At 43.9% G+C, this 12,056-nt stretch overlaps 1 protein-coding gene across 1 annotated transcript; it reads right to left on the bottom strand.

Annotated features, from left to right (window-relative positions):
* Positions 1 to 2,599: 2,599 nt before the first annotated feature.
* LOC106986386 (cyclin-dependent kinase inhibitor 2A-like) lies at positions 2,600 to 9,173 on the bottom strand. The gene is made up of 3 exons (XM_027039232.2): positions 8,810 to 9,173; positions 4,983 to 5,289; positions 2,600 to 2,817 (listed from the first exon to the last, which is right to left on the bottom strand). Exons 1-3 carry the CDS (start codon positions 8,933 to 8,935, stop codon positions 2,804 to 2,806), a joined length of 447 nt encoding a protein of 148 aa, XP_026895033.1. The 5' UTR covers positions 8,936 to 9,173; the 3' UTR covers positions 2,600 to 2,803.
* Positions 9,174 to 12,056: the final 2,883 nt, after the last annotated feature.

Here is a 12,056-nt window from a genome sequence, read left to right as displayed (position 1 = left end):
CAGATTAAAATTGTTTTGAAAAAGAAAAAAGAGTATTCACATTTCCCAATTTCAAAACATAGTAACCACAAAGTTACAGTAATCAAAATAGTGTAGAATTGACATAAAGATAGATGTATATCTCAATGGAATAGAATTGAGAGTCTAGAAATAAACTAGTATCTGTATAGTCAATTGATTTTTGACACGGATCCCAGATCATTCAATTAGCGAAGAACAGCTGCTTTAACAAATGATGCTGGGACGATTGGATACCCACATGAAAAAATGAAGTTAGAGCCCTACCTTATATCCTATGCAGAAAAAAAAAAAAAAAGACTCTAAGAAAACAAAACAAACAAAAACCAAAAATGGATCAAAGACCTAGATGCAAGATACAAAGCTGTAAAAGTCATAGAAGAAAACATAGAGGTAAATCTTTATGACCTTGGATTTGTCCATGGATTCCTAGACATGGCACTAAAAGCACAACAAAAGAAAAACAAGATTGATTACACTTAATCAAAATTAAAGTCTTTTGTGCATCAAAAGACACAAGAAAGTGTCAGCACACAATGAGAAAATATTTATGAGTGATATATTTGATAAAGGTCTAGTATCCATAATATACAAAGAACTCCTAGAACTTAACAAAAATTTAAAAACTCAATTTAAAAATGGGCAAAGGACTTGAATAGACATTTCTCCTAAGAAAATATGCAAATCGCCAATAAACACATGAAAAAATGTTCAACATCTGTAGTCATTAAGGAAATGCAAATGAAATCTACAATTAGATACCACTTCATACCCACTAGATGGCTTCTAAAAAATCCCAAAATAACAAGTGTTATTGAGGGTATGGAGATATTGGAACCCTTGTATATTGTTGTGGGAATGTTTAATGGTGCAGCTACTGTGGAAACAGTTTGTCAGTTCCTCAAAAAGGTAAACAGAATTCTATGATCCAACAATTCCACTCCTAGGTATATACCCAAAATAATTGAAAACAAGTATTTGAACAAATACTTACATGTGAATATAGCACTGTTTGCTATAGCTAAAAGGTGGAAACAACCCAAACATTCATTATGAGATGGCGTAAGCAGTGGGATACTATTCAGCTATAAAAAGGAATGAAGTACTGGTATGTGCTACAACATGCATGAACTGCAAACACTTATGCTAAATGAAAGAAACCAGGCACAAAAGGCAACATATTGTATGCTTCCACTTACATGAAATGTCCAAAATAGGTAAATCCATAGACAAAAGGAGATTAGTGGTTGTCAGGGCCTGGGAACAGGGAGTATTTAATGAGTATGCCTAATAGATACAAGGGTTTCCTTTGGAGGTGATGGAAACGTTTCTGAACTAGATAAATGGTGATGGCTGCACAACATTGTGAGTTGACTAAATGACACCAAATTGTACGGTTTAAATTTGTTAATTTTGGGGCACCTTGGTGGCTCGGTCAGTTGAGCATCCAACTCTTGATGTCAGCTCAGGTCTTGATCTGGAGGGGGTGGGATCCAGGCCCATGTGGAGCCCCACACTCAGTATGGAGCCTGTTTGGGATCCTCTCTCTCTCTCTCTCTCTCTGCTTCTCTCCCTTCTCTCTTCGTGCATGCTTTTTCTTTCTCTTAAGTAAACATTAAAATGTACATAAAATTATTAATTTTATATGAATTGCACCTCAAAAAAATAAGTAATGAAGGTATGATACCTCTACTGCAGAGGAGGCAGCATGGCCTCCTGGCCTCTGCTGAAGTTGAAGCCACATTCCTCCTCCTGCCATGGCAGAGAAGCTGGAGCTGCTTTTGGTTTGAGTGGCGGTCAGTGGCTACTTCACAGCCCTCTGGAACCACTGTGGGAGGGTTGCAGGAAGCTGCACTGGGCATGGTTGGGGGCAGCTCAGTCAGGCCCCCAGCAGACTGTAGAACCAGGCTCTGTGGTTGTAGACCACACTTTGCTGGCTCAGTCACGTGCTTGCTTTGAAGATTTGGGCAAAATGCCCCAAACCTTGAGGGGCTCAACTCCTGCAGCCAGGTGAGTAGGGGAAGGCCAGCCGTGAGTCTGTCAATCTGAGGTCTCCCTGGAGTTTCTGTTCATCACTTTTTTATCCCATTTCATTGATCTTAAGACCCAGCTCTTGACATTTTATCATCTGAAATTCAGATGTCTTACAATCCATGCTATATACTCTTACTGCAGTGTACATTTATCTTTTGGAAACAATACTACCTTCTAGTCAATAAAATCGGCATAAAAATTTCTAGTCATGCGTTTGTGGGTTCATTAATTGATATCTGTCTCCATTTCCCATACCCATGGCAAGATGCCATAATATGTACTCAGTAAATGTTGACTGAATAAATGAGTAAACAAAACACTTTTTAAAAAGTGAGCTTTGGCACTGCCACTTAATGGCTGCTGGACACAGGAAAGGCCATGTAACCCGTTTAAGTTTGGTATCTTTAGTTCACAAGGGTCTGTAAAAACAACAGTGCCCTTTGAGGTGCCAGGCTGGAAAGAGGAAGTGCCCACATAGATGTGTTTTCAGGGCCTAAGAACTTGCTCCAGAAAACTCTAACCCAATAATAAAAAGGCAGAAACAGTGTTGCTTTTTAGCTTTTATAACAATGTATAAATGGAAATACAAATGTAAATTTAGGGGAAGGGGAAGGGGAAGGCAGATTTAAAAAGCGCTATTTGATATATGGCAACTAAGAAAGCAGGGAAGAGTTGGGTGGGATGGGGTTATTTCTCTTGGGTGACGGAAGATCAAAACCATATTGAGGTGTCTTCAGATCTCAATGATTCTTTAAGTCCGGCTGTCTGCAGGCGGTAGAAAGAGAAAAAGACATTAGAAACCAGAAGTCAAGAATGCGCGACCGATCCCTCCTCTCTCGTAATCTCCCACCTAGTATTCAGACATTTATGGACAAGATTCTCAAACGGCTTCCCTGGAATGCACACCTCCTCTCAATATCCACCAACCCTCCGCATAGGGTCCACCAAGGCTAGACCCTGCCAGCAGGTGCACTCCTCAGCCTCTCTGATATCGCATCGCGTCCACTGCGCGGCTGGCTGCTCGGGCTCGCCGGCAGCTCCGGTCCCGCCAGGCGAGGGCAGAGAGCGCGCGGTCACTCCGCCTCGCAGGCTTGCAACAGGAAAATCCCGGTATATAACGCGTGCTGCGGACGTGCCGCGCACAGCGCCTAGCGCAGGACGTGAAAATACCGCCTCGCTCTTGGCGCGTCTGCAGGCTATTCGGCGAACACGGGTAAGCAGAGGGCGTCTGAGGCTTAGGAGCGGCTGGGCAATCTAGAAACTTCAGTTCCAGCCCTGTCATCTTTCTTCCTAGGCTTCCTCTCCCAAACCCATTAATGGCATCCTAAAGTTTCTCAAAATCCACGTTTCGACTCAACATCCTTTCTCTGACCTACAAGCTGGTACATTATCTGGCCTTTGCCCTCCTCCCTGATCTCCTTGTGTGCGCGCTCCAGTGCCCGCCTTCTGTCCTCCTAACCCGCCACATTCATTCCTGCCACAGTCTTTGCGACTTGAATGTGTCTCTGCCTCCAGTGGCTAATCTCTTCTCATCAGGCTCTCTGAGCACTCTAATCCTGTCTCCCTATTTACAACTAAATTGGTTTTACAAACTAACTCTGAAAATATATTGTTTAAAGTCTGTTTCCCAGAATATAAGCTCTATGAGGGCAAGTCTCCTGTTTCGTCTCATTCATTTTTGTGCCCCGTCTAAAATGGAGGTCGTGTAGTAGGATAAAGAGAAGGGAGGCAGGGAGAGAGGGAGGGACTTGTGTGCTTGGTCAAATCTCTTAGTTTTGCTTATAAAGGGTTACAATATGTATTTGTCTGTGACTCGATTCAATCACCTAATCCTTCTCTTCAGGGCCGCTCAGCAGCCCTATGATTGGTCCCTTGTCCTACGCTGTGTCCGGATACAAGCTTCAATGGGAGGAGAGGGTGGGCAGGCTAAAAGAGATCTTCTTGCTTCTTGTCAAAGTCACATCACTCGCTGCATCACCGGTCTAGGACCCAGAGGGAGCCTCTCCTCTCTGTCCTCCTAGGTCCCCCTAAGGCCCAGAGGGTCTATTGCCCCAATTCTGAGCCAAAATAGAGTAGATCTCAGTATCTTCAAAGTCATGGTTTACCTTAAATAATCGTGTTAATGTCATGTATATATAATGGTTCTCCCTTCAGGAAAAAAAATCAGGAAAATTGTGCTTCAGGCAGGCTGGAGTGGAGGTGGAGAAACAGGGCCACGAGAGAAGGCTTGTGGTTGTAGGAGAAGGCAAGGTGGACTGTATAGCCATCTCCCTCTCAGTGATCTCTCTCGCAAAGAAAAAAAGGCTTGAGAAAGAAAAGCTTAAGAGAGGGTCTCTGTTTCTCAGAGTGCATCAAATCCCCATATGCAGACTGCCAGGGTTGGAGAGGTCTCTCTCCCTTGGACAGCTCTGGAAAACAACACCGCACAGAGCTGAGGGTCAGATTTAGTTGAGTTTTGCAATAGAGCTGGGAGTGATAGATTTCTGTCAGATGATGCCACGTGCAAATGGTTGTAGAAATAGCAGGGCTGGTCCAGCTACCCATGCTAATGTGGACACAGAGCAGTTGAATGGATGCGGTTGCCAGCTAGTTTGGAGGAACTGGGGCTACTAGACCTCTAGCATCCTGAGTCATCAATGCTCCTTAGTCAAGTCCTTGAGCTGTGGGGAGGGTGAGTATTTGGGGCGGAGGATAGGGGCACGGTTTATGGGATGGGTTTTAAAGTGCAGAAATCCTTCTAGGCTATTGCCTGTCCATAGCCCTGGCCAGGCAGCGAGATTGGACACTTGGGGTTGTTATACAGGATGGCAGTGTGAGAGCTGACAAGGGACCCAAGATCCTGCTCTCCCGGCGCCAGCTTTCTTTTCTGAAAAAGGAGTGCAGTGGAATGCTGAAGCTCTTCGGGGTCCAACTCAAATCTTCCACCTCACCTGCGACACCTTCTGCACCGTCTGTACCGGTGTGGCTACCACTGCCGGTGCCCCCCGTGGCTGCGCGAAGGTACCGGACTATGTCGCGGTGGCCCCGCTCCTCAGCCAGGTCCACGGGCAGGCGGCCCCAGGCATCGCGCACATCCAGCCGCGCCCCGGCTCGGTGCAGCACCACCAGCGTGTCCAGGAACCCCTCCCGGGCGGCGTCGTGCACAGGTCGGGTGAGGGTGGCGGGATCCGCGCAGTTGGGGTCCGCGCCATGGAGCAGCAGCAGCTCGGCCACGCGGGCGCTGCCCATCATCATGACCTGTCGGAGAGAGCAGAGTGGTCAGGGCGGTGACAGGTGGAAGGGGCAAGATTCATTTAGAGAAACTCTTTGTGAAGCCTCCTCCCCGCGCAGACTCCAGTACAAGCAACTGGTGTCTAGTTACTCTCTATTTGCATTCAGTTACCAACTCTCTTAGCTAGTTCTCCAGTATACTCATTCCATCTTTCTGTACACATTGAATTCCATTAGATTCTCCAAACTTCTGTGGGTTTCCAGCCACACACACAACACTGCCAGATGCACAGACAACAGCAAAATGGTGAGGGACAAAACTGGCTTAACAACAGCCTGATCTCCTGTATTTCCCCCCTCGTTTTGGTACAGTTATGTAAGGCCCAGAGATTTTATATGGTTTTCTGCTGTATATCCAAGTACAGATAATCGTTAAAAAGCTAAAATGAAAACAACTAACCTTTAATTCTTATAAAACTTTTAATCTATACTTAAGCCTCCCGGAATATTGAAATTCACTTTCTTTAAGTATAAAATGAGGCTTGCCTAACCAGCCCCCAAATTCCTTCCTGTGATAAGCTAAATAATGCCTCCCAAAGATGTCCACTTGAAAGCTGTGAATATATTACCTGACATGGCAAGAGACTTCAGATGTGATTAAGTTAAGAATTTTGAGGGAGATTAACCTGGATTGTCAGGGTGGGCCCAAGGTAATCATAAGTTTCCTTTAAAGAAGGTCACAGAGAAAAGATCTAAGAATGGAGGTCAGAGAAAAGATGCAGGGGCCATGAGCCAAGGAATGTTGATGGTCATTAGAAGTTGCAAAAGGCAAGGAAACAGATTCTCCCCTGGAACTTCCAAAAGGAATGCAGCCCTATGGATCCATTTTAGATATCTAGATATCTAGATATCCATTTAGATATCCAGAACTAGAAGATAATAAATTTATGTTAGTTTGAGCCACTAAGTTTGTGGCAATTTGTTACAGCAGAAATAGGAAACTAAGCAACTTTCCAAGTTCACACTCTGAGAGTTCATTAAATAGGAGGTGCTCCCGTCATTTGCTTCATAAATCATCTTTGAAACAAAGTCATCACCAAAGAGGAATTTTTAAATAGTATCCACAATCACAGCAACCTTATAATTTGAGTGTTGCATGATGGATGGCAGTGATAGATAATTATTTTTTAGGGTAACCATTATTTGATTATATTAGCTAGACAACAGTGACTTAGAAGGAGGAATTACTTATTTTTAGTTACATTGTGTATTAAACATGAATTATTTAATTTCTCTAGACCAAGGAACCATAATAAGTTCTACTGTGGTGGTTGATTCTTGTCCTAGAGAAAGTGAAACTGATTTGGAAAAAGAGAGAATATGTAAGTGAATCAAATTACAGCTACGAAAAGGAAAAAAAAAAAAAACCCTTGCAGTGCATTAGAACAATGCACTGTTTTTAGAAGAAAAACTGGAAAAGCTCTCACACTGTTAACTGCTTATTTACACAAGACTTCTAATAGATTAAAGGGTCAACTACCAGAACAAGGGGGCCACACCCAAGTATGCCAGAATCTTTTGGGAGCTCTCGTGCAAGTGCCAGAGCTAGGAAACACATGTCTAAAACCTGTTCTTAGAAGACATCAACCTCCATGTCTGTATATGATGTAAGTGAAAATATAACAGATGAAACGTTCTGTTTATCCAATGAAGTGCTTCATCATTTAATTGCTTTTAAGTGTTTTCATCATGTTAAAGTATGAAAGGAAACCTAACATTTAAATATTTAAATCTAAATAGCAATCCAAAGCAAAAAGAAAAAGAATCAATTAAATGAATATTTGTAGAGTGTTAAATCCATTTGATAAGACATGGAGTTCAATGAAGTAGTTAAAATTTTCTATAAACTAAATAGTTTTATATTAAACACAAGTTTGGTTAGGGTTCTAAACCAAAATCATGCCCCCTTTTCTCTATGTTTTTAGCCTCCCTATTTAAAAAATCGCTAAAACTATCTAATTATTTTTTCTTTTTGTATTTAAACAAATGGAGTCTCTTCTAACATATTCCAGAACTTCAAGGCCAATTCAGTCTTCAGATAAAATTTTCGAGATATCAAATTAGGAATCATGCATGCATTATTTTTAAAGGATTCATGCTTTTCTTCTACTATCACAAAACCTCTCTACTCTCAAAATCTCTCCACACTACAAATCCCAAATAATCTCAAGTTTTAAGGCATTTTGGTTTTACTTTCATATCTGTATTTTATTTTATTTTTATTAAAAGATTTTTAATGTTATTTATTTTTGAGAAAGAGAGAGAGAGCACGGGGTAGGGGCAGAGAGAGAGGGAGACACAGAATTGGAAGTAGGGTCTAGGCTCCGGATGCAGGGCTCAACTCAAGAGCTCTAAGATTATGACCTGAGCCAAAATCGAGAGGAGGCTTAACCGACTGAGCCTCCCAGGCGCCCCTATTTTTATATCTGTATTTTAAAATGTGTAAAATTTGTTCGACGTAGCATAGTTTCAAGAAAGGAAGATGGACTCATGAAATCTGTGAAATTGCAAGTACAAGTTACTTTCCTTTGTCTCGTTTCGCTGGAGTTTGTGCGAACCTTTCTTTCATATACATTTATTTTTCAGAATTAGAAATCACTGTCGACACTGGAAATAAAACTAGGGTGGTGACTGCCAGAAAGAAATCGTTTTTTTGTTTTGTTTCATTTTGTTTTAGCCTGGATTTTGGAAGTTAGTGAAGGCAAACAAAAACGACAAATACCTCTTCCCCCCAACCCCACCCCCACCCCCAAACTGGAGAAGGGGAGAAACAACCTTTTTGAACAATGAGGAATTTAAAACTCTGTCCCAAATAAGTTAATCTATAACAAATAAAGTTAAAAATAACAAAATAGGAGATACCCGCAAAAGAGTAACTAAATTGACAACATTTCAGGCAAGGTCACACTAACGTTTTTCTTCATATATGTCTGTATTTTCTAAATTCTTACAACAAGCATATATTTTCTTTATTCGGTTAAAAAAAATAAACACAATATATAGTTGCTTCTGAATAATTTCAGTTGATATTTATTCAACAAAAACAGCAGAAGGTTTCCACTGCAACACCCCCCCCCCCCCCAGCAAGGAAGATGGTCAGCTCCCTTCAGGTGCCTGTGAATTCCGAGCTAAGTGGGCCCAACAAATCTTACATTTCTTTAAAATCTTGCTTTTACCCCCAAGCGTTCGTAACTGTATATCTGATAAAAAACATACCTCGGACTATATTAACACCCCTGCCCCGATCTTCAACACATTATACAGATCTGCACCCCAAAGTTCTCCTCATTCCTCCCGCGGCTTCCTAAGCCCCCAGGACTTGGACGAGGGGTGGGCTCCCGCTCCAAACTCCACCAGAGAACTCACCAGGAAGTCTCCCCTTACCCGAGAATCGCAACGCTCACCGGTACCAACTCTCTTGCAAACCTTGTGCTCCAAAGGCGCCCGCCACCCCCTTCTCCCGCGGCTGGCAGGCCGGCTCACCCACCTGAATCGGGCTCCGACCCAGGCGGTTCGGCGCATTGGGCTGCGCCCCCGCCGCGAGCAGCGCCCGCACCTCTTCGGCCCGACCCCGTGCAGCCGCGGTCGCGAGCCTGTCGGCCAAAGGCTCCATGCTGCTCTCCAGCGCTCGCTGCTCCGTTCCCTCCCTTCTTCTGGGGCTGTCGGTCGCCAGCGGCCCGCCCCGGCCTCTCGTGATCAGCCCGCCCCTCCTCTCTCCTCCCCGGCCGGCGGAAGCGGCCCCCAGACTCTGCCCTTCCCCTCCTCCTGCAGGAGTCTCTCTCCAGGGGCGCGCCGTCCGCCCTGAACTCGCTGCGAATGTGACACCCGGTGGAGTCGCCCCGCGCGGGGCCTCCGCTGTCAACGGGTCTGCGGCTGGCCGGGGGGACGGGAGCTAGGAGCGGGACGCGGCCCTGGGGGGGGAGGGAGCCCGGGGCTCCTCCCCTGCTACCCCCCCCCCCGCCCTCCTCTCGGTGCTGCACTCCCCCCGCCCCCAGCGGAGGCACGCGGTCTCCGAGCGAGTTCACGCGATTAAAGCGGTACTTCTCCCCTGTTTCCCTTCCTCCCCTGTACTACCACCTCGCATTTGAAAGCCGCACAGGATTCCTAACTGCCAAGTTCGAACCAGGCTGTTTGATGTCTCAGGCAAAGTACTGCTTCCTCTTTTAATCAGAAGAAACATCTAACTCTTCTGGCAGTAAGAGCCCTGCCCAGCACTGGTATCCCTGGTAGCACTGCGTGGCTTACCTACTTTAATTTTTTTTAAGTTTCAAAAAATGTTTGTTTATTTTTGAGGGGGGGAGGGGCAGAGAAAGAGGGAGACACAGAATCCGAAGGAGGCTCGAACCCACGAACTGTGAGATCATGACCCTAGCCTAGTCGGACCGGGTTTAACTGTATCCGGCCCCCTCCCCAGGCTGCCGGAGGCTTCCTAGTTTTAGATGACTCTAACCCCTTCACCACTCAACACCTGGTTTTTGCGTGCTGGGCCCATTATGCCAGAAATCCTAGCTCAAACATTCATTTCGGAGAGTCGGCCGCCCGGCCAGCAGCCTGTCCTCACTACATACACACGTGTAAAATGGATGTCGACAGCAAATCCTTTTTTCCAAGACTTGTGCAATGCCCGGGACTAGTGCCTTGAATAAGGGTTGGCTCAGAGAAGATGAGGTCTATTTAATAGGGATGATGGAGATTTCTGCCAACAAGCAGATAGGAAACTGGCAAGGGAGTCATTGGGCTGCTAGACTCTGTTCTAAATAAATAATTACTCCTAGACCTTAAAAAGTGCTCAGAGAGCTCTAGAAGCAGAGTTGCTTAGTGATTCAGAGACCAGGGTCCCGCAATGTCCCGGGGCCGCTCCTCTCCCGCCCCCGCCCCTCCTTCCTACTAGAAAAAAAAAAAAAAAAACCTTACAATTATGCTAGTTATAAATGGGAGGCTAAGAGTAGTCCCTACTTCATAAGGCTGTTGTGAATTTTAAATGAATTGCTGAACATATAAGCATTTAGAACAGTGCAGCACATCTTAAGCTAATAATACTTAGCTCTTAAATTTTCCATTTTGAGGATTCTTTTACAATCTTGTTGTGAGGCACAGAGAATAAAATGCTTTGGATAGAATTATCAATATTATATAAAAGGGAAGGCCAAGCAGACCTTACTCACTGAAAAGATAATGGATACCCTCCACCACCCACAAATTTAATAAACAGTTGAACAACTGAGAAATAGCAAGCAAAAGAAAATCCAGTGAGGTTCTAATTTTACCTGTGGTTGTTACTTTTTCCTGTGGCTAATATATTTTGCAATATATATTATTTTTAAAAGATTGCTCAGGCTTTGCTGATGCCTTAAAGCACATGCTTAATATCCCTAATAGATAATCCAGCTCTACTTGATTCCAGTTCTACTTATGTTTCAATCCATAGGTGACTTTTCCTGAAGCTCCCAGAATACTTTCAGTTTCTGTTAGCTCAGGCAAAATATGAATGCCAATTAAGGAGCATCTGGCTGGTTCAGATAGTAGAGTATGTGAGTATTGATCTCTGGGTCATGAGTTTGAGTCCCACATTGGGCTTAGAGATTACTTAAAAAAATAAAGTGATGCCAGTTAAAACACTTATGGAATGTTAAAATCTGTTATAAAAATGCATTACTGTGCTTCCTATATTTTCTTCTAGGCACCTATCAATTATCTCAGTAATATTGGTGTGGAAAATTCAAACTGTGGCTAAGAACATAAAGTTCTAAAAAACAAAACAAAAACAGGACATAATATTCTTTTAATGTGACTGAAGGTATTGTATGATAGGGAAGGGGAAAATAGTAGTCGTGGTAATGGGAATGGGGAACAGATTTCCCTTATAATGTATCTGGCTGTTACACCAGTATCAAAATTAGCTTCCATCACCAAAAAAAAAAAAAAAAAAAATGCTTCTTAATCTTGGCACAGGGGAAGTAGGCCTTTGAGAATCTGTTGAAGGCTATAGACCCTCTCCTCAAAAAATAAAGTATGCGGGGCGCCTGGGTGGCTCAGTTGGTTAAGTGTCTGACTTCAGCTCAGGTCATGATCTCACGGTTTGTGGCTTCGAGCCCTGCATTGGGCTCTGTGCTGACAGCTCAGAGCGTGGAGCCTGCTTTGGATTCTGTGTCCCCCCCTCTCTCTGCCTTTTCCCTACTTGCTCTCTCTCTCAAAAATAAATAAAAGGTAAATAAAATAAAATAAAATAAAATATGCAATACTTTTTTAAACTAGTGTGTTCATGGGGTGACTGGGTGGCTCAGTCACTTAAGCGTCTGATTCTTGATGTTGGCTCAGGTCATGATCTTACAGTCTTGTGAGTTCTAGCCCCACACTGGGTTCTGGGCTGACTCTGTGGAGCCTGCTTAAAATTCTCCCTCTCTCTCTGCCCCCTACCCCACTCATGCTCTCTCTGTGTGTCTCAAAATAAATAAATTTAAAAATATAAACTAGTGAGTTCATTTGCACATGTATTTCTGAATATAACTTTTAGGGAATTCAGAAATTCTTCTGAAACTCACCTATGGATTCCTACATCAAACTCATTAAAGGACTCCTGGGTGGCTCAGTTGGTTAAGTGTCTGACTTTGGCTCAGGTCACGATCTCGCCATTCTCAAGTTCAAGCCCCACATCGGGTTCTGTGCTGACAGCTCAGAGCCTGGAGCCTGTTTCAGATTCTGTATCTCCCTCTCTCTCTGGCCCTCCCCCACCT

This window comes from Acinonyx jubatus, chromosome D4, assembly GCF_027475565.1.
Source record: "Acinonyx jubatus isolate Ajub_Pintada_27869175 chromosome D4, VMU_Ajub_asm_v1.0, whole genome shotgun sequence".
Lineage (NCBI taxonomy): Eukaryota > Metazoa > Chordata > Mammalia > Carnivora > Felidae > Acinonyx > Acinonyx jubatus.
This window is presented reverse-complemented; position numbering and strand designations above follow the sequence as displayed.

Bases quoted from the DNA above. Each gene is read 5' to 3' on its own strand.
- LOC106986386 (XM_027039232.2), bottom strand. From the start codon at position 8,935: ATGGAGCCTTTGGCCGACAGGCTCGCGACCGCGGCTGCACGGGGTCGG. The intron at 5,290-8,809 runs GTGGGTGAGCCG...TCTCTCCGACAG, and splicing joins TGGGTCGGAGCCCGATTCAG to GTCATGATGATGGGCAGCGC.